This window comes from Saimiri boliviensis, chromosome 11 (assembly GCF_048565385.1).
Source record: "Saimiri boliviensis isolate mSaiBol1 chromosome 11, mSaiBol1.pri, whole genome shotgun sequence".
Taxonomy (NCBI): domain Eukaryota; kingdom Metazoa; phylum Chordata; class Mammalia; order Primates; family Cebidae; genus Saimiri; species Saimiri boliviensis.
Window position 1 is genome coordinate 96841116 of NC_133459.1, and position 21909 is coordinate 96863024.

General features: G+C 45.3%; 1 protein-coding gene across 1 annotated transcript in view; it reads left to right on the forward strand.

Moving 5' to 3' along the window:
* The window catches only part of TSPAN2 (tetraspanin 2), a 43228-nt gene that overhangs the window by 9904 nt on the left and 11415 nt on the right, over positions 1-21909 (forward strand). Inside the window, exons 2-4 of the mRNA XM_039460864.2 lie at positions 6714-6816; positions 19359-19456; positions 21043-21117. Of these exons, the coding sequence (XP_039316798.1) occupies positions 6714-6816; positions 19359-19456; positions 21043-21117 (276 nt within the window). The remainder of the gene's footprint in view (positions 1-6713; positions 6817-19358; positions 19457-21042; positions 21118-21909) is intronic.

Here is a 21909-nt window from a genome sequence, read left to right on the forward strand (position 1 = left end):
CTGGAAGCCGGTTTTCCTCTTTGAGAAAACTCAGATCATCTTCCAGAGCAAAAGTGCTTCTGACTTTTGCCTGCTAAAAGGTTAAGACTCCATTACCCTTATGGTATCATAATGGGGTTTACAATCAGATCAAGGATCTTAAGTGCTCATTGTATGATTCCAACAGCAATGAGAATTGCCATCAAGAGCAAGTCTTGGCTTAAAAGCATTTAATGAAAATTCTAGGGTTGAAGCATCATTTCCAATTTTGTGACTTCATCCCAAAGAAGAGAATTGCAAATGAGTTGGTATTCACCCTGAAGAAGCATGAATACAAAATTGATTTTGTTCATTCTTTTATTTGAGTGTGGCATGCACATGTGTGTGGGGGGAGGTGCTATAATTGTATTGTGTTCATACGCCCCCAACAGTGGAAGGCATGTATACATTGTGTAGATTTCTTCTTTGTGTGCGTGGATGGTGCACGACACACATTCCTGCAGGCTTAGGAAAACACAGAACTGATACTACACGCTCTAGTTTTGTTTTCTGTTTCTGGGGCAAGTGTTTTGCATATTCAACAGTGTGTTCCCACAGTGCCTTCCAAGGTATCTGCAGGGTCTCCCAGGTGCAGATGCGTTTGAAAATAACGCTTTGTGAAGTATTCCCTTGGAGACTTGGGAAGGAGGTTGTTCGCAATTGCTCCTGTCAGCCTGTCTTAATCAGCTCAAGCTGACATTTAAAAAACACACAGAGTCGGGTAGCTGAAGCAGAAATTCATTTGTCACAGTTGTAGAGACTAGAAGTCAGAGGTCAGGTTGCGGTCTGGCGAGGACTCCCTAGTGAGGGCTTGTGGACAGCTACCCTCTTGCTGTGTCCTCACATGGTGGAGAGAAAGAGAGAGCAAGCTCTCTGGTGTCTCTTCTTATAAGGGCACTAGTCCCATCATGATGGCTCTAGCCTCACGACCTCATTTAAACCTAATTACCTCCCAAAGCCCATCCCCAAATATCCTCACACTGAGGGTTAGTGCTTCAACCTGTGAATTTTGCAGGTGGGGAATGCAGTTCAGTCCACAGCATAGCCTAAATGGTACCTTTGTGAAGGTCCTCCATTCATTCATTTAACTAATGTCTGTTGGGAGCTCACTCTGCAGGGCAGAGAGGATTATGTTTGGGGACCAACAACATAGACCCCGTCCCCACCCTCACAGAGCTATGCCTTCCTTTACAACATACGGACATATTTAAGTAGAAAAGGTTATGTGAGATATAAAGGAAGGTACCTATCTAAGCCGTGGGAGGCTTCCCTGAGGAACTGATTAGAGCTGAGAGCTGTGAATGGGTGTCAGCTAGGGGGAGGGGGCGGAGGGAACAGCAAGAAGAGAGACCTCCACAGGGGCAGGAAGGACCTGAAACTGCAGCTGGAGCATCTGAGGGTCAGGAGCCATGGTTCCCACTTAGGTGTAAGTGCACATGCTGTCTAGAACTTCCCTAAATGATGCTTTTTGCCCCCAAAAGGGGCTTTCTGCTGGATTTAGTCTCTAGAAAGCGGATAGCAGACATTTGCTCTTGGTGATCCAGTTGGCTGACCTCTGGGAAAGGGAGGACCAGCTGGCAAACAGGGGGAGCCCAGACTGGGGAATGACCTTTGCATTCCTGCCTCTCAGCACCACCCCACTCCCACCGCACTGCCTCCCTAGGAACCATGGTTGCAATTTGTGAAATCCGTCCTTTTTTCAAACGAAAAAATATGTCCTCAAGGTAGGACATTTCATCAGCCATCCCAGGAAAAAGAAAGTAAATACAGTACAACAAAATTGAAATCTATTAGCACGCTCTGCTTCGTGCACAAGGACTTGTTTTTGGCAGATAGCCATTCTTAAAGGAAAGCTTTTGTCCATCCACTTTGCTTTAAATGTTTCCTAATCATGTTTTCAGTCCGTCTTCTGTTTCTTTAGTTTTAGAACGCACAGTTTTCACTAAAGACATATGCTTACAATTTGCAACTTCATGTCCTCCAAACTCTCTGGAATATGGTTAGCTACTGAAATAACTTGCCATGACAATACATACTATAACTGTATCTAGTGGTCTCCTTTTAATAACTTGGAATTATTGTCACTATCTGCTCCTTTTCCTGCATTCTTACCTCTTTTTAAAACTAGTTTTCTCCTCCTCTTTTTAATCATTGGCACACTCTTGTCTTTAAATGCTATTTTATCATTTTCTCTGAGTACTTGAGATACAACTGACCCTTAGAAGGAATGATGAGGATGGGTGCCGTGGCTCATGCCTGTAATCCTAGTACTTTGAGAGGCTGAGGTGGGTGGGTCACTTGAGTCCAGGAGTTCGAGACTGGCCTAGGCAACATGGTAAAACCCCAGCTCTACAAAAAAAATCAAACATTAGCCGGCGTGGTGGTGCACGTCTATAGTCCCAGCTACTTGGAGGGCTGAGGTGGAGGATCGCTAGAGCCCAGGAGGTTGAGGCTGCAGTGAGCTGTGATGGCATCACTGCACTCCAGCCTGGGCGACAGAGTGAGACCTTGTCAAAAAAAAAAAAAAAGAGGGAGAGAGGACACAAGGAATGGTGCTCTGTGGCATCTTCTCACATGCATTCTGGTGTGCTGCTGCTGGACTGACTTCCCACCTGCAGGGCTGGATTCCCTCCTGGGCCACCCAGTGGGGATTAGTGTCTCTTTGAGCCCCAGGAGTAAGACTCTGAAACCTTGTCTTCCGCCTTGTAATAAATGCTTACTAAGTGTATTTTAAAGGATTAACATCAAAGTCCAACTTGTGCTTCTGTATGAAACAGTCCATTTCTGGAAAAACAACAACGTTGCTGGTTTTCATTGTTCCAAAGGCACTGGGGTTGGCACCGGTCCTGGAAGCAGGGCAGCCCTCAGCAAAGTGCTTCAGTGGGCACAGTGACTTCACTGTTCTCACAGCTCTCCACGTCCCCTCCCCTGGTGTCCTCTCTCTGGTCCTCAGTTACTCAGGCCTTTCTCTTTGGCTCCTTGCTATGTGTGACATCCAGGTAACATTCACGCTCCTGATGGTTTCCATCAAAATGTGGGCTTCTGTCCCTCCTCCTCTCAGGCAGGCCCTGCTATGGGCTTTCCACGATGGTAGCAAGCAAAGGGGAAACCGAGTCATGGTCTGCCCCACACCCTCTCAAGCCCCAGCCTCTGACCTCCCCCAAACCCTCCTTGACAAACACAGCATCGAGGTAGGGAAATGAACCTCTGTGCTGCCGTTTCTGCCTGGAGTTCTCTTCCACTGCCAGTCCTTCCTTGTCCCGTGACTTCTAACTCATTCTTCAAGATGTAAATCAAAATGTAATGACTCCTCCTGCATGTTGGTGGCTGCAGTTTGCCCCAGTCCCTTGGCAGCGTGCACACTGCTCCTCTTCAGCACACTTCCTGCACTATATTGCACTTAGTACTTTATGTGATTATCCACCACGTTAGACTGCGAGCCACATCTTTTTCCTCATAGTTTCCCTGACGCAGAGCACAGGACCTGGCCTGGACCCTAGTTTATTCTTTTTTTTTTTTTTTTAATTCTAGCATTTTCTTTTTCTTTTTTTTTAATTGCATTTTAGGTTTTGGGGTACATGTGAAGGACATGCAAGATTGTTGCATAGGTACACACGTGGCAGTGTGGTTTGCTGCCTTCCTTCCCCTCACCTGTGTCTGTCATTTCTCCCCATGCTATCTCTTCCCATCTCCCCACCCCTCCGTCCCTCTCCCATTTCCCCCCAACGGACCCCAGTGTGTAGTGCTCCCCTCCCTGAGTCCATGTGTTCTCATTGTTCAACACCAACACGCAAGGAAGAAGGACAGGGAAGGAAGATGCGGCTGGGGGCAGAAGAAGGAAAGGTTAAACAAAACGGTAGCTTCTCATTTCTCATTTGTTTTAACATTGGCTGAGATGCAATGCCATGTCTGCATTCAAAAGAGTGGTTGAGATTAAAAGGAGAAGAGAGATTGTGGGCATGGGGCAGTTTTTGGCTAATTGGGTTAAAATTTAGGATTAGAGAGGCTTGAAGACTTCCTTCAGGTCATTGAGGATACCATCTCCTCCAGCTCTATAGATCACAGGAGTGTTGAGAACTTAGTGACGCTTACTCACTGTGTTTCTGACTGGACTAGAACTGGTGTGAATTTTTTTCAAGCAATTTCTAGTGTGTGATAGACCAACCAAAGCCCAGTGAACACAGAGCATTCTATGAATCTTACAGGAATGGTGAGTTTAAAAGGACTAAAGGGCTGTGTGGTCCATGACTTTCCAAAGCGGTGATCACCCCGAGTCTCGTCACAAGCAACATCAGCCCTGGCCATGCCCTCACCCTCAGCGTCCTTGACACAGCCGGCAGCAGCCTGCTGGGAGGATTCCCTTCCACACGGTGATGACATTCAGCTAAGCCACAGTTTCCTTGACCCAGGAGGAAACCCGTGTGGTTTGGGGTTGGTGGAATGGATGAGCAAGCGCAGATTTTTTCCCATTGCCGGATGGCTTTAAATTGCAACCTCTCTTTTAATTTTCCATTATGCATCAAACACATCTGTGCCAGAACTGGACAAATGTATTCCGTCTGGGAGGATAATCCCAGACAGCTATAAATTAGGGTTTGCGTACAGAGATTCCAAAAATGTGACCTCGCGGTAGGGTGTCCCTGGGACCAGTCACCTCCTCCGCAGTCTGCTGGGTGGCTGCTGGCTTTGGCCCGATGCCTCTGTCAATAGATTTTGCCTTGTATTTGGAAACTCTGTCTTTCCATCAAGTCGCCACAGAGACGAGGGCGTGGAGTTTGCCTGCGAGGCTTTGCTGTGCAGAATTGTCCCAGGCAGCCTCCGAGTGCTCCTAGGAGGACCCTAGGTGCTTGATCAAGGGCATAGCTCTCTTTCCTGCACAAGAACAGCAAGGACCTCAAAGCTAGTGTCCTCCTGAGTTAAAGCATGGCCCAAGAAGACTCTCCCCACTTTTTCTGGATTGAACATAGAAACTATCATGTAACACTTTTAAAATGTATCTTTAAAGTTACAAGAGAAATACATGCTTAATGCAGAGGACTTAGAAAATATACTGAGAAGGAAAAAAGTCACCTGGAATCCTGCCCTTCATAGATATTGTTAAAGTTTTAGCAAGGCTCTTTTCAGTACTTTTTTTAAACGCAGAGGTCTTTCAAAAGCTGACTGATCCCAACTGCTTCAGTTGCCCCTCACATTATGCAATTAGTGCTTTCCCCTGAGCACTGGAAACTCTTAATTACTCCACAAGGGAGAGTCCAGCTGGTAGAACTCTGCCCCTCTGACTCCTCCTCACAAGTCACACCACTTTTCTGAAGAAGCTGGCCACAGAGGGGATTGGTCTTGGGGCATAGAAGGGCAAGAGGGATAAAGTCCTTGCAGAAATCTGGCCAGATCATCTGGAAGGGTAGTGCCAGGTGCTTCATAAGCCGCCCAGCAAGATAGAAGTCTCCTATATAAAAAGGACTATGTTGTCTCCGGTGTGATTTTTCCTTTTTAGACCTTGGCTTCTCTGATTTCCATCCCCTACGCTCCTGTTCCCAGCATCTGTATGTTCTCTGCTGTTTGTGAAGGGGGAGCCTCTCAGTTGTTCACTTAGTGGTAGGCTAGGGCAGCCCAACAGCAACTGGATGGGCCAGCAGAATTAGGAGGCTATTTTTATATCTCTGCTTACTTTTCCGTGGCGCCCTGAGCCCAGAAGGTGCCCAGTAAATATCTGTTGATGGATTGATACAGTGAAATTCGAGAGTGGTGTTTATGGAGAGAGAACACCATGGCTAGAGCCTACTGGCATGCAGCAGTGACAGTCCTGAGATGGCAGAAAGGGCTTCCGACTTCCATGCTGAGCCTCACAAAAGCCTTCAGAGTAGGGAAGGAGAGGAAGCTGGGTGATGACTCTACCAGCTGCCAGCCTGCTCAGCCGGTGCCTGTGCCAGCCACTCAGCCTCTCCATGAACCACACAGCACACAGACCACGCTTTTTCAGAAAATTATTTTTTCCTTTCTCACTTTCCATGGAAACTCAAAATAGCAACCAAAAAAAAAAAAAAAAAAAAAGACTGGACTATCATCTCCCTACCAGCAAAACCATCCCCATTCAGAGCAGTGGTCGTAGAGGAAGTGGGGAGAGGGTTACAGATGCCCCTAAAACAGCTTTCTATTTGAGGACTGCACTCATGAGGTGTGGGTGGGCTCTGAGGTTGAGGATGCCGTATTTTCTTCCCATTTAGAAAAGTGGGTTCCCCCAGGTCTTGGAGTTCATCTTGCTCTTGGTGACCTGGTGGCTAAGATGTAGTCGCCTCTTGTGGTGTGGGTGAGGAGATCCGATGTGCCCAGCAAGGGACAGAAAGGCAGGGGGCAGATGCCTTCCAGAGGGAGTGTTATTGGAACATTGCTTTTGAGACACCTCCCTGGCTGTGCTGTGTGTGCCCCATAACCACAGGAGAGCCTGGCATCACGGAAAAACCTTGATCTCAGAAAAACCCAGTCCAATGTCACATCAGGGGTCTGAAGGGCTTCATGCACTTCATGCACTGAAGGCTTCACCTCTCTGAGCCTCCATTTCTCCCCTATAAAATGGGAGGGTTGGCCTCGGTGATTTCTGAAGGTATGACCCGTCGGCATCCTGTGCCTCAAGCCTGCTCTTGGATCTCTGCACGCTCTCCCCTTCCACTGTCAACACAGTGTCGTTTGCCTTCCAGCTGGCCGGATCAGCCGTCATTGCTTTTGGACTATGGTTTCGGTTCGGAGGTGCCGTAAAGGAGTTATCGTCAGAGGACAAGTCCCCAGAGTATTTCTATGTGGGTGAGTGACTCCAGCTTCCCTAAACTTCAGCTTGGAATAGATGGGGCTGTGCAGAGGCTTAGAGCAGAAGCTGCACTTGAACTTTGGTGGGAGGGGAAGGGAAGAGGGGCAGGGAAAGAGGCTGAAACGAGCCGCCTCTGGGCCCCTGTGCACTGGCCTAGCCCTCCGGGATGTGTGCTGGAAACAGGTAGGGTGCTGTTGTGACCCCTTCTCCTTGACCTCCCACGGTCTACCCCTCCACTCTCCAAAGTCAAGAGAGGCTGGGGCCGGTAAGAGCAGCCTGGTGCGCTTCTTTTCAAGAAAAGAAGTCTCAAGGAAATGCAGCTGAAATGCACTTCAAATAATGAGAAAGCTCCCTATTGCCTCAGAAATAAAGTGGGTACACCACACGTGTGTCATTCCCTAGCCCATTTGGGGTGACACAGGACCCCTGTGGGATTTTATTTTGTGCTCTTATATTTTGAATTGTATAGGTAAAAACATAACTCAAAATAAAGGTTCGAAGGTGCTAATCTCAGTCTCCCCATGACTAGGGACTGCAGAGAGGAGGGGAGGAGAGAGGAAGAGGAGGGAAGGGAGGGATGGAGGAAGAGGAGATGAGAGGGCTGCCTTGGGAAGAGGCTCCAGCGGGAAGAGGCAGTAGCTCTGCCCCTGCAACAGTAGGAAGGGGTGAGGAGTGTGGAGTAGGGTGCACCCCTAAGGCTGTGCTCTTAGTAGGGACTGAGCATTGTCGCCCTGGGATTAGTTGACCTACTTCTAGCATCTCCTGTGGCCTTTTCTCATTCTCCAGCTAAGTGGACTAGGAGTCTAGATTTCAAGAAACCCAAGGCCATTGTCATTACAGGTGACACCCCCATATGACGGGCTGTTTTCCATCGTCACCAGCCATAGAGTAAGCCTCAGTTGCTGTGGCGACGGCTATGCCAGGGAGGAGGAGCGTCCTGCACAGGTCATTTTCTCTGAATCAAAAGAAGAGTGGAGTGTCTTCAGGAGAGAGAGTGCGGGCCCCACTCAGAGCAGGGAGGTCCTCCTGAGGGCCGGCTCGCAGCTGTGCCGCCTCTTGTTACAAACACTCTTCCCACACAGCGTCCTCCTGCGAGAAGAAGAGCTATGTCAGTTGGATGCTTTTAGAGGAGAGTAGCAGAAAATCTACTAAAGATAGATAACAATAAGGACATTCCGCATTTCAGGAAATCTTAGCTGTGGCTCTTTGTAAAACACTCCATTTTATTTTAGGTTCCACTAAGAAAGGAAAAAATGCTACCAGTTTAGCTATGACTTACCATAAAAGATGCATTCTAATTTCAGCATTGTTAAGATGTACCCAAAAAAAAACACATCTTAACGGTGATGAAATACAGGAAAAGCAGTCTGGAGATGGGGACTTTCTAAAATTCGTTTAGAGCTGAACAAACTCATCAAGGGCCCAGGTTCTTACCCTCTCCCTGCCATACTCAGTGTCTTTAGATGGCTCCCCTCAGGATTAAAAGATCGCTGCAGTGGCTCCAAGCATCATATTCTCATACAGCAACATCCAAAAGGGAACAAAGAAAATTTCGCTTCATATAGTCCCTTTTAGGAATGAGCAAAACCTTTTCCAGAATCCCCCAACACATTTTCCCTTGCAGCTTATTAGCCAAAATCGCGTTCTGTATTCATGCCTAAACCAGTCATAGCCAAGAAGTGAATTACTCTGATTGGATCTCTGACTAATTGATATTCACACCCTCTCCTGGGCCTGGGGAGGGTCCAGGGCCCCCGACAGGACCTGCGACACTTGGACAAGGTTGGGATTTTGTGACAAGGAAAAAGCAGAGGAATCTGCTGTAGACATAAAACTGAAATGCTCCTTTCTACCCACATGGTCTCCAGGAGGTATGTGCCCTTCCATCGACACACACACGCTTAGCATATTCTTCCTTGGGGGGCTCCAGGCTCTGAAAACCTCCCCAGAAGCATTCTCCTATTCCAGAGCAGACCCCCAACTGTTACAAGAACAAGGTCAGTCTGTCCTTGTCCTGCGCCACCTTCAGGAGTCAATGAGCCCGCCCCAAGGGACACACAGGAGCCAGCAGAGGGGAGCATGAGAGAAGGAACACACCCTCCTCCATGTTGCCCACATTCCACGAACTGCTGACTTCGTGAATATTCCCCACAATTTCTAACTTAGGCGTAGCCTAGTCACAACTCAGTGGCCACCGATTAACCACAGCAAAGGTTTAATCCCACTTTAATAGAATTCTTGCCTCCCCAGGCATATATAGGGGAAATGTTCAGTGATCGATGGCAGACAACAGCCACAGCTGCGTGAGTGTTCCTGATGTAACCACTGAATTATAATGAAGAGAGCACCGGGAGTTGGAGGACAGACCTCAGGGTGGCTGGGACTTGAATGGGGCTGAGGACAGGTAGGTTTTTGACAGACTGAGATAGGGAGAACTTTATTTATGACTGAATTAGGGTTGGCAAATACATGGCAGACAGCCGCCATCTTCTCCCTTGTCTGTGGTGAATATGGCTGAGCGTTCAGGAGACTGTTCTGAGGAGTCTTCTTACCCCAGCTTTTCCTAACCATTTGCACAGGGTGAGCCTTATTTTCTCTCCTTACTTTGAAGTCAGTGGTTACTTGATATCCTAACATAAAGTCAGTCCCAGTAACCAGGTGAAGTCTTTTGTTCCTGAAATTCAGGCACGTTGGGTTTGGGGGCATAGCATGAAGTCTGTCTGCCCTTATGTGCTACTGGGTTTGCTCTGGAAGCCTATTTATCTCATCTTCCTCAGGTGTAATCCTGAGACCTTCCAGCAAAAGCTGCATTTGTGCCTCTAGACTTCACAATTTAAGATACCATTTAAATTACATAGACCCCTGGGTCTACGGGGAGGAGTCCAGCCTTGGTTAGAACCAGAATGTGGGAAAACACCAGTGAGTGCAGGTCCATCTACCAATTCTCCTTCAAGGTGTTTGGCAAGAGTCTACTGCCTTAAACCCAGCCACCTACCCACCCTCACTGCCAAGTTTGAGACTGAAAGGTTTAAATCTCTATCACATAATTTTTCTGAGATTGAACTGGAGATTTTTCAGCAGTCGCAGGGAAAACCCATTTTTAAAGACCCTGAAGACTGGGTTATGTGAATCACGTCTGAAAATAGCCAGATCTCTCTCCGCCATAATCAACATCTGTCTATTTAAAAATCTCTTCGTGGTTATTTTACCTTTTTTGATTTCACCTAATATTTGGTTTTATGTTAACAGTTAGGAGTTCAAGCAGAGGTGCCTCTATTCTTTCCACATATAGTCAGTTCCTCCATTTGAGACAAAAAATATAACCTCAGTATAACCTAAATATAATCCACTGGGCAGCGTTCACAGTCCTGGGCTCTGCCATCACGCAAAAAATGTACAAGGATTCTGTCACTGCCCCCGTGCACCTTGTAATATAAATGAAAAGACTCGTAGACTTCACAATTTAAATTGCAATAAAAATTAGCATATGACTAACTGCCAACTAAATGGTATTTGCAGTGGGTGCATGAGAGGCCATTCTAAACTGGTAAGGAAAGAAGGATTTGAGTTAGGTTTTAAAGACCGGGCTGTAATCAATGGAGAAGAGAAAGAATGCGGACCGCACAGGCTGAGGGGGAGTAATGCACAAGCGTGGCTGTGGGGAGGGCTCAGCGAGCCAGGCGGGGCAGTGGCTCTGTTGGAGTCTGAGGACTGGGGCATGATGAGCAGAAGGATTCAGAACACTGGGGAGGGAGAGGGACGAGTATAGAGGCCTTTGAATGTCAGGGTTAAGTTGGTAAACAGTAGAAGGATAATTTGGGGCTGGAGGTAAGGTATGTTCTGCACTGCATTTTAAAGAGATCATACTGGCAGAAGTGGAATGAGTGAGGAAGCCCAAGACAGAAAAAAAAAATAGCAGATAATTGATGCAGTCAGGCCTGAAGAAATTAGGGTATAACCCACAGTGGTTTGCAGTAGGAATTACGAAGAAAGAAACAGAAAGATAAGAAACAGTGCTAAACATTTGTAAGTCTAACTAATCAAACTCAGGGACAGAAGGAATCAGAATGGAAAAAGATATGAGTGAGAGGCAGAGTCAACCCTTCCAGTAATAATTTGTGACTTTCGGATGAAAACCTGAGTTACAGCTGTAAGTAAGGAACCCCTGCTCCATCAGAGGAAGGGGCCATTGAGTAGAGCTACAGATGGAAGACCTTCCTTCGAGCAGCCTCGGTCTGTATTTCTCCAGAAACAAAAGGCTGATAGTCATTTCACAGCTCTAGATGTCAGTTCCCCATAAAAACCTTTAAGACTGAATACATCAAAAGGTTGAATAGATTCCAGAGATGAAAGTGAGCTCTCCTTCATATCATTTCTAACCACTATCGTGTCAAGAATCAGAATTGTGTGTTTAATTCAGGAGATTTCTGTGCTGAGTGGGAGGCTGAACTGGCTCAACACACCCATTCCTGATTTTGTGTCTAATCTAAAACAAAGTAATATGCACACTGCCTGAGATACGACCAATTATTCATTATGTCATATCTTTATGGACATGTCTGTCAAGACTCTTCCTATTGCAGATCACAGACGGCTACTCGAATTGACTGAAGTGACAGAGACATTTATTGACTCACATACTTGAAAGGTCCAGGGTTAATACTGGTCTCAGGGACTCAGATGATATGACCAGAGTCCAGTCCAGAGCCATCTCTTGCCCTGTTTTCCTTTGGCTCCCTTCTTGGGCAGGTTTCTTCTCCATGTGATAAAACAGCTGCCAGTAGCTCTAGGCTCCATTTCCAGAGTGACTCCAGAAGTAGAACATGCTTCTTTCATCCCAACAGATCCATCTAACAACCCAGGGCTACCTCTCATTGGCAATATTGGACCTGTGCCCATCCTCACACTTGTCATTGTGGCCAGTTGCTTGTGGAATATGCCTGGGCTTCATGCCCACTGTGGAGCTGGAGATGAGTCAACCCTCTCAAACTGCATGTGCTGAGAGTGGAGGCATTCCTTTTACCTAATAGGGAAAAAGAAGGGGATTCTGGGCAGGGACAACAGCAGGCCACAGCAGGGCCTGAAGCCTCCTGTTTGTCCTTGGTGTCGCACGGCCTGACATGGGTTTACCCACCCTTCGTTCCTCGTCCACCACATCTCCCTTCCCTAAGGCAGCCCAGAGTGGCTGGTGATAAAGGTGTTCATAATCCATGCTCAAAGTTCCGGGAAATGGGTCATCATTGAAACTTAGCACCACGCAGAATAAGGAAACTACTGGCCCATGGGTAAGCCCCACGTGCTGGCAGTCAGCCAGTGCTTCCCAGCTCCTCCTTGGGGGTGCTCCTCCTGGAACACAGGTTTGCCAACAGCCGGGTCTGTACTTGCTCTGTCTCCCAGTGCTGCCTCTCTGGATAGCGGCAACAAGAATTCCTTGTGAAATCAGGAACCTTTTTCCCCTTCAAATGTGTCTTATAAATAGAGAGAGCAATAGACATGTTTGTAGAAATTGACATTTTTTTCCTCGGTGAATAATTTTTCATTAAGAAAGATACATAGTCTCCAGCAATAAACAAGAAGAAAAATCCACTAGGATGCCATTTGTGAATTTGCACAGCATACAGTATGAGGTGATAGCACTTCAGGAAACAAACAGGCCCAGTGTTTGGAAAATCTCGCTCCATTATCACAGGGCATCATTCACTGATCTGGGCATTTCCTTTCCAGAATAGGTTCCAGAGATACCAGCCCATACACTCTTATCACCCCTTCATTAAAGAGTGTCCTAAACAGGCAATGCACATTCAAGTGGTTCTTAAGGAAGTAAGTGCTTCCAGCCTTGACTCTCCTCTCCAGATTGTCTAGATCCCCGCTTCTGGGTAGATGACTGCCAAACTTTGTAAGGGAAATTGACCCATCTTCCGGGGGAAGCTTTCCTATCTGACATCCTTGGTTCTTCTCTCCTTGGGGATGGAGTGAGTCTCCCTTCCTGTGATAAAGATCAGACAAAACCTCCAAGCCAGGGGGTGGTCGATCCCAGCACAGGGCAGGAGGATCCAACTGTGGAAAATGAGGACAGGGCGAGAGGGTAGTCAGACTGACTGCCGCCTGCGTCCCTTCTCAGGGCCCTCTGTGTCAAGGCCAAGGCCTAGAGGCCCTCCCAAGGTCTCTGTGTCCACTGGTTGCTAAGGGGAGAAGAGAGGACCTGGCAGGAGTGATGCTGGCAGAGGAGGGCTGGGGTTGCTCAGTGTTTCCTACGCCCTATCCACTCTAGTCTCTTTCAGGGCACTCTTGGAAGAAACCCCTGTTTCTTCCAAATTCCACCAGCCTGCCCATCTGACTTCCTGTTACAGTCACTCTCTCAAGTGGGTAGACACCCCAGGGGTCTTCTTTCTAGGGTTACAGAGTAGGGAGCGAGCCCCTCAGCCGCTGGAAGCCTGGAGAGACTGTGTGCTCGGTGCATGAAGTCATGTCTGTGAGCAGACGATGTTAACAGGTTTTCTCCAAGAAGGGGTTGCCCACACACACAGGAGCCACTGGACTCTCCAGGATCGCAGCCTGGCTGCAGCTGTCTCTCCCTTTGGAACTCAGAGTCTCTGAGCCTGGCTCTGACTGTGGCTGGATGTTATGTATAAGGAAAGCGTTCCAGTGCTGAACATCAAGGGGGTGGCTTGGCTTGTTAAAATCTCTGACTCACGCTGGTCGCATTTTTTTACTTCTTGGTTTTCACTTGTACCTGATGGTGGCTGGATACCAGACAGGCGTTGTAGCTCACATTGTTGAGAAATTTTCCGTAGAGCATTTTTGTAAGAAGTTGGAGTAGAAAATCATTTTCATATTGCAGCTAACAAAACTGAAGAGTAGGAGGACTTACCTAAAGCCACGGTTGGCAGACCTGGATTTCTGGCTCCCAGCCCTGTACTTTCAGAGGAAAAACCAGGAATCATCGATTCTAGATATCTCAAGCACTTTTCTCAAGGAAGAAGAAAAATCACTCTACTGCCATTTATAAATTGCCAAATGAACCAATTTCTAGCTAAGAGAGTTACCGTTCTTCAGAGGTTCTGCTAAAAGCAAAGTATAGGGGTTCAAGGGGTGCACTTTGGAGTAGGCCACCTGGGTTCAGTTCCAATTTTTCCCCTCACTAACTGCACAATCTCACATAAATTATTTAATTTTTTGGTGTCTCAGATTCTTCAGCTGTGAAATATGAACATATTTAAGCACAGTACCTGTTTTGTGGTGAACCTTCAATAAATATTGGCTATTGTTGTTACAGATTGAGCATCCCTAATCTGAAAATCCAAAATCCAAAATTCCCCCACATCCAAAACTTTTTGAACACTAGCTTGACTCTCAAAGGAAATGCTCATTGGATAACTTCAGATTTTGGATTTTCATATTAGGAATGCTTGATGAGTGTAATGCAGACATTCCAAAATATGAAAACATCCTAAGTCTGAAACACTTGTCCCTCCCAAAAACTAAGTTGCATTCAATATTCTAGATATTTGCTTGATTGTGTGCATTCAGGGGATACTGGAAGGGAGAAAGAGTTTTTAAAATGTAGGGGAATAAAAATTTTTTTAGATAAAAAAATAGTCATTAACAGATTATGTAAAACCATCTGCTACTAGAAAGCCATTAAAATTGGTGACCACCGCATCCAGTCCCTAAAAGGGGAGAACCATTTTTAATGAGTTTATGCCAGGAGGTCATTAGGAGGCTTTCTCTCATTTTTATGTTAAAGAAAATGATGTTTCTAGCTTAAAAGAAGAATCCAAAACCTAAGAAAAAAGTGATGGAATTACCTGGGAACAGGTTCCACATCTCACCCCAGCTCGAATGACTATTATCAAAGAGACAAAGAATAACAAATTCTGGCAAGGATGTGGAGAAAGGGAAGCCTCATGTACTACTGGTGGGAATATAAGTAGGACAGCCACTATGGAGAACAGTGTGGCAGTTCCTCGAAAAACTAAACACAGAGCTATCATCCAGCATTCCCGCTGCTGGGTATATATCCAAAAGAAAGGAACTCAGTGTGTCAGAGAGATACGTGCACTCCCATGTTTATTGCAGCACTGTTCACAATCGCCAAGATATGGAGTCAACCTAAGTGTCCATCAGCAGATGGGTGGATGAAGGAAGTGTGGTACATAGACACAATGGAATATTATTCAGCCACAAAAAGAATGAAATCCTGTCATTTGTAGCAATATGGATGGAAGTAGAGAACATTATGTTGAGTGAAATAAGCCAAGCACAGAAGGCAGAGATCACATGATCTCACTCATGTGGGAGCTAAAGAAGTGGATCGCAATTCTTATATGGAAAACTATATCCTGAATCATAATCAACTGACCAACAGACAAACATTAGGAGTATAAACATAGTCATTCATACATTTATCAGACCCATTCGTAATTGTTACGTTTCCATGTGCTTCTGATAGTTACATCGTTTAGCTATACCTATATTATTATTTATCATCATTTTTTGTGTGAATATATCACATATATCAGTTGGGAAGGGAAAACTACATATCTCTGTCCACTGCTGTTCCAGGTTTCAGAGGCACTATAGCATGTTTAGCATTTTAGAAGCACTATACCATCTTTCCTTCTGTGTCATAGCACTTAAAAAAAGGACTTCTGCCATACTCCTACCACTATGCCATTAAAAGAGCATTTGTTTTTTGATGTAAGTCAAAGTTATAAATTTGACAAGTATCATTTGAGTACGGTAAACTTCTATAATACCTATTCAAAACTGTAAGAAAAAATTTATTAAAATTATTACTGCCTCATAAAAAAAAAAAAGTGAATCGCATGGAGGTCTAGAGTAGATTGGTGGTTACTGGAGTCCACAAAGGGTAGGGTGGGGAGATAAAGAGAAGCTACTTAATGGGTACAAAAATAGAGTTAAATAGAAGGCAGAAATTCTTGTATTCTATAGAACAGTAGGGAAATTATATTTAACAATATAATTTTAATATATTTCAAAGTAGCTAGACAAGAAGAATTGTAATTTCCCAACACAAAATAAGTGTTTGAGGTGATGGGTATCCCAGAGACCCTGATTTGATCCCTATACATTGTATATATGCATTGAAATGGCACCTATACCCCCAAAATACATACAACTAGTACATGTCAGTAAAACATTAATACAAAAATTTAATTTAAAATTTTTTAAATAGAAGGTGTTCCAGGGAAAGTACTTGTGGTAGCATGTCACAGAGATCACTGGCATCCCAAAGTGCGGCTACTAATGATGAAAATGTAATTTCAAAGTGTTTTCTATTTTTCAGATCAAAGGAAATAGTACTCAGAAAAGGGGAGTAGGCGTGAGGGATTTGGGAAGTAGGTCGTATGTTTGTCACACCTGCTCCTATAGGAAGGAGAGGGCTCTACAGAAACTCTCTTAGAATTTAAAATGTGGCTGTAAATTAATTAATTACATTCAGCAGCTATTTTTTGAGGGGAAGACCATAAAAAGCATAAAGTATCCTTGGAAGCCACAGGTGGCCTTTTGGCATGCGGAGTATTACAGCCGGATTTGGAACTGGATCCTGCAGGCCCAGTGAACTTTGCCTCTTGTAGAGTTTCTCTTGCTTTTCCCTTCAACTCCAGCAAGCAATGCTCATTTGGAGCTGGACAGAGTCACGTGCTCACACACACGAAACAGAGGCTTGCCGAGAAGAGGCCTCAAAGTTGAAGCTGCGAGGGCAGCTTCAGGTTGTTTTGCCATGAGCTCTGGGATTCCGAGAGCCTAAGAATGAAATATTGTTCAAATAACCAAATTTTCCTGAAAAGCTGATTATTTCAGAAGGATAAGGATTGTTGCCTTAGGGACCCAACAGTTTCCTTTACAGTGTGGAGCAACTCTGGCCTCCTCAAAGATCTGTGCCCCTGTCCACTGACACTCTCACCTTCTCAGGAGCCTCCCTCTTTCCTGTATTCCAGGGTTTCTTGGGGGGTGAAGCAACCATCCTCAAGTGCTTGGCTTTGGAGAGCCCAGCTATGTAGTTGCTTCATAGATGTTTGCTGAGATGTGTTTCCAGCATGTATCTCTAGATGGGTGGTGACAGCCAGCCAGCCTGGAACTGATTTGATTTTCTCTGTCTCACCTACTCATCCATTACACACTGACCAAGAATTCTGCCTTGTGCAGGGAGTATTCTAGAGAGGATGAATAAGGTTTGTTTGTCGACTTGAAATCTATAATGAGAGATTAATATGAGAACCCGCAAAAGCATGAAACGGAAGAGAGCAGGGCACAGTCAGATCACCGCGAATTCCCAGGTGGCTGGAACATAGGCTGGATAAGGATTTTGAAGGGACCGGTCTGTAGGCTGTGACTTCCTGGTAGGTCTGCAAACGGCCTCACTTAGCAATTGTGGCAGTAGCAATATGTGGCAATGGGCACTTTCTGCAGCAAGGTGGTCCACCAGGGGCCATTCTGTCAAGGAGCTGAATGCGGTGTTGTGGCTGCCACCTTGCATTCAGCTTGTTTCCGTGGGGTGGTCAAATAGAGTGTGGAATGGGAAATGGGATTGCCAGCCAGGGCGTCCTGCCTGCAGCCATCTTGCCTCTCAAACCTCCATTTGAAAAACAGAAATAATGAGCCTCGATTACCTAACCAGGTTGTTTTGAGAAGCCAGTGAGATGATAGAAGTGAAAGAGCTTTGAAAACATTGCAACACAGTGAATGACTTTTTTTTTCTTTTTCAACTTTCATTTTAGCATCGGGGGTACGTGGGCAAGTTTGTTATAAAGGTATATTGAGTGATGCTGAGGTTGGGGCTATGACTGAACCTGTCACCCAGGTAATGAATATAGTACCACATAGTTATTCAACCCCTGTGCCCTCTAGTAGGCCACGGTATCTATTGTTCCCATCTTTATATCCATCTGTACCCAATATTTAGCTCCTACTGATAAGGTATTTGATGTTCTGTTCCTGTGATAGTTTGCTTAGGAAAATAGCCTCCAGCTGCATTCATGTTGCTGCAAAGGACATGATTTTGTTCTTTTTTATGGCTGCATAGTATTCCATGATGTATGTGTACCACATTTTCTTTGTCCAATCTACCAACAATGGGCTGGGTTGATTCTACATCTTTACTGCTGTGAATAGTGCTGCAATGAACATGTGCCCTTTAGGTAGAATGATTTATTTTCCTTCGGGTATGTACCAAATAATGGGATTGCTAGGTCAAGTGGTAGTTCAACTCAGTTGTCTGAATCATCTCCAGACTGTTCTCTGCTGTGGCTGGATTGATTTACATTTCCAACAGCGTGTAAGTGTCCCCTTTTCTCCTAGCCTTGCCAACATCTGTTATTTTTTACTTTTGATCAAAACCCAGTCTGACTGATGTGAGATGGTATCTCACTGTGGTTTTGGTTTACATTTCTCTGATGATTAGAGATGACAAGTATTATTTCATGTGTGTTACTTGCTTTCTTGTATGTCTTTGGAGAATTGCCTGTTTATGTCTTTTGTCCACTTTTTAATGGAGTTATTTGCTTTTTGCTTGTTGATTTAAGTTCCTTATAGATTCTGAATATTAGACCTTTGGTGAAAGACATTTTTAAAAACAATAAAGTGTTTAGGCAGTGGGGCCAACAACACTATTGTTTTTAATGTGATATCATTTCTTGCCTTACCACATCCATTCCGTCATGAAATTATTCTTTTAGAGAAAAGGGAAAGGGAGGAGGTGGCAGAGCTGGAACAGCAGGAAATAAATACCCGCCTCAGGACTGCAGAGCGGGGCCTCGTGGCCCTGAAAAGAACCCTGAGGCTGGGCCTGGGTGGGGCAGGAAACAGAGCAGCCTCGCCTGTGGCTCCCACTAGGTCTGTGAACAGCCAGATCTGCCCACAAACCACCACCAGCAACCCAGAGGAGCCCCAGGAAGCACCCCGAATGCCAGGGCCAGGGGTTCCCCAGGGAGGCGGGACACCAGCCCCCACCCTCCCTGTTAATGGGAGTGGTTTCCAGGTGACTCATATAAGTAAACTGCAAAAAATGAAACAGAGGCCATTAGCATTATTTCAAGTAAGACAAGTGCCAGGTCCCATATTGTATTCTAACTTATCTCAGGATCAGAGAAGGAAATACAGAAAGGCTTGGCTTTAGTTCTCGGAACCAGAGCATCTCTGCCCTTTCTTTCTCTGTAAGAACTGCACCTGGGGCTTGACTAAGTAGTAAGTGAAATCCCCACCTGAATGATGGCTGCCTCAGTCCCTAGAGAGGCAGGACAGAGTCGGGGTATTTGGCAGGCTTTTGAGGCTCATGGGTGTTTTTCTTCCGGCTCTGCCAAACACCAGCTCTATGACCTTAAGCAAATCACTTAACCTTCTGGGGCCCAGTTCCGCCGTGTAAAACATGGCAGTAAGAATAGCACGACCTTAGGTACTGTTAGAATGCTCTGCAGTGCCCAGAGTCTTGAGCCTAGTTGGTTGTGGAGGCACCAGAGCGCCAGGCACTTTCGCGGTTGGCTCTCAATGGTCTCCTCTGACCTCTTCCCCACAGGGCTCTACGTTCTGGTTGGAGCCGGGGCCCTGATGATGGCCGTGGGGTTCTTCGGGTGCTGCGGAGCCATGCGGGAGTCACAATGTGTGCTTGGATCAGTAAGTGGGGCGTGGGGGTAAATGGTGGGGTCGGGGTGAGGGTGCAGCCTGCATCTGAAGGGAGTCAGTGCCTCTGGCCCCTGGCTCCAGCCCCTCCATGGACTTTCTGAGCTCTTGGCACACACTTTTCCTCCCTGAGTCTTGGTTTCTCCATCTCTTACATATGAATAATATTACCTGGATTCGGGCACAGTGACTCACACCTGTAATTCCAGCACTTTGGGAGGCCAAGGCAGGAGGATCTCTGGAGCCCAGGAGTTCAAGACTGGCTGGGCAACATAGAGAGACTCAGTCTCTACCTGGTGTGATGGCACACACCTGTGGTCCAGCTATTCAGGAGGCTGAGGCGGGAGGATCACTTAAGCCCAGGAGTTAGGAGGCTGCAGTGAGCCACGACAGTACCCCTGCACTCCAACCTGGGTAACAGAGCAAGACCTTGTCTTGAAAAAGGAAAAAAAGAATAAAAATAATATTATCTTTGTTCCTGCCTCATATGGAAAGTGTGAAAAAGAAATGAGGCCATTGGTATAAAGATGTTTTGGGGAGGAAAAGTACTTAGTAATTGTAATGATTGTTCTTTGAAAAAAATAATATTTCACAGTGGGTGAGGCAGCTAAAAGATTCCTATAGCCAGGGAAGTGCTGTTACCTACAAGGAAAACAAGTATGTTTGAGATCAATAACTAGCCAAAATCCCTCTTGTGGCTTATTCTAACAAGCAGCCTCTATTTTTAAAAAATCAAATAATTTCAATTAAGTGCTATACATTCAATGCCAGTGTAGCCTGAGAGAAACAGGAAGGAAGAAGAGGGGCAGGAGGAGAGAAACGGTTGATATTTCTCCACAGGGAGTCAGAAACAGCAGTTTTAGTAGGCAGCCTCTCATCTCTCATTACTCACTGTGATCTCTGGATTAACTCTGGCTGCAGCCTCTGACCTCTTGCTGTGTGAAATGTCTAACTTGCTTCTTTAGCCATTCACTCTTTCTCTTTCTCCAACTGTTGCGCTATTTCTGTCTTATCACTGAACTTAGTTTGATCAGAGAAAATCCATAGACCAGAAGAGAAATCCATCCAGAATTTCACCTCCACTCCCATCTCCACAGAGAAGCCTTTCGAGACCACAGAGTCTCGAGTCATCCCCTTACCCAAGCCCAGCCTGCATCAGTGGCTCGCTCTCTCTCCTGACCTTGTATCATATTTATGAGTCTTTTGTGTCCGTCAGGTATTTACTGGGCACATAGATGCCTGGCACTGTTCTATGCGGTGGGATTTTTGTATCACTAACTGAACTTATCTTATTTCCTTTTTAATTTCTTTACTCAGTTATCGTATATTCTCCCGTACGATCCAAGGTCCGTGATAGCAGAGACACTGGGATTTTATCTTATTCACCACTGTATACTCAGCACCAAGGACAGTACCCAGTGCAGAATAGATGCCCAATTAACAATTGCTGAATGAATTAACTAATGAATAAACAAACTACATGAAAGCAACTCATCCGTTACATAAGGAAACTAAGGTGCAAAATAAATATATTGAAAAAGTATTAAATTAATGAAATTAGTATTTTCTCTCCTCTACAGTTTTTTACCTGCCTTCTGGTGATATTTGCTGCTGAAGTAACCACTGGAGTATTTGCTTTTATAGGCAAAGGGGTAGTAAGTAAAATTTACTTATAATGTTTTTCTATGATGGTTAAAAGTGTTAGAATGTTGTTTACCCACAATATTATTAAGAAACCAAATAATCTCCAATATTATAGTTTAAACAGAACTTTTTAACTTAGAAGTGGTGTGCAGAACTGAACATATGTGTGTGTCAGTGTGCAGGCATATACAAGCTCACATTTTTCTGGGGAGATAGCTCATATCTTTCATTAGACTTATGAAATGGCCTCTAATAAATCCCCCCAAAAAGGATCTCTAGTTTAAGATTCTTCCCCAGTGTGAAATGGGGTAAGTAAGGGTTAGAGTAAAGACTTGAGAAAGAGGGATAGAGAAATCATCTAGCTTCTCATCCCCTGTCAGCGTGTCATTTGTCCTTAAGAATTGGGCTGGATGGGGTCATTTCATTCTTAAAGACTAGAGCATGCCCTGCTGTGGGGTAGTGAAGCTCTAGGTGGCTGGAATAGCTTCTCAGGAGGACACACAGAGGAAGTAGCCTTTCTAGAAAGGTAAAACACACTGTGGGATAGAAGAGAATGGAATGGAAAAGGAGGAAGAATGGAAACTTAAGTTTGCTGTATTTCACATTAACTCGTGTGTCATTAATATTGTGTTTATGAACTTACTTCAGACTATAAAAACAGTAAATATGTAGAATCGTAAGTGCCACCACCTTCCAAATTTTTCTAAGGTAGCTGGCTGTGGTCATAGGTTAGTCTAAATTCAGCTACATACAGAAGTAGAACGGAATCTTAGAAATATTTGAGATTTCTGTGGATGTGAGGC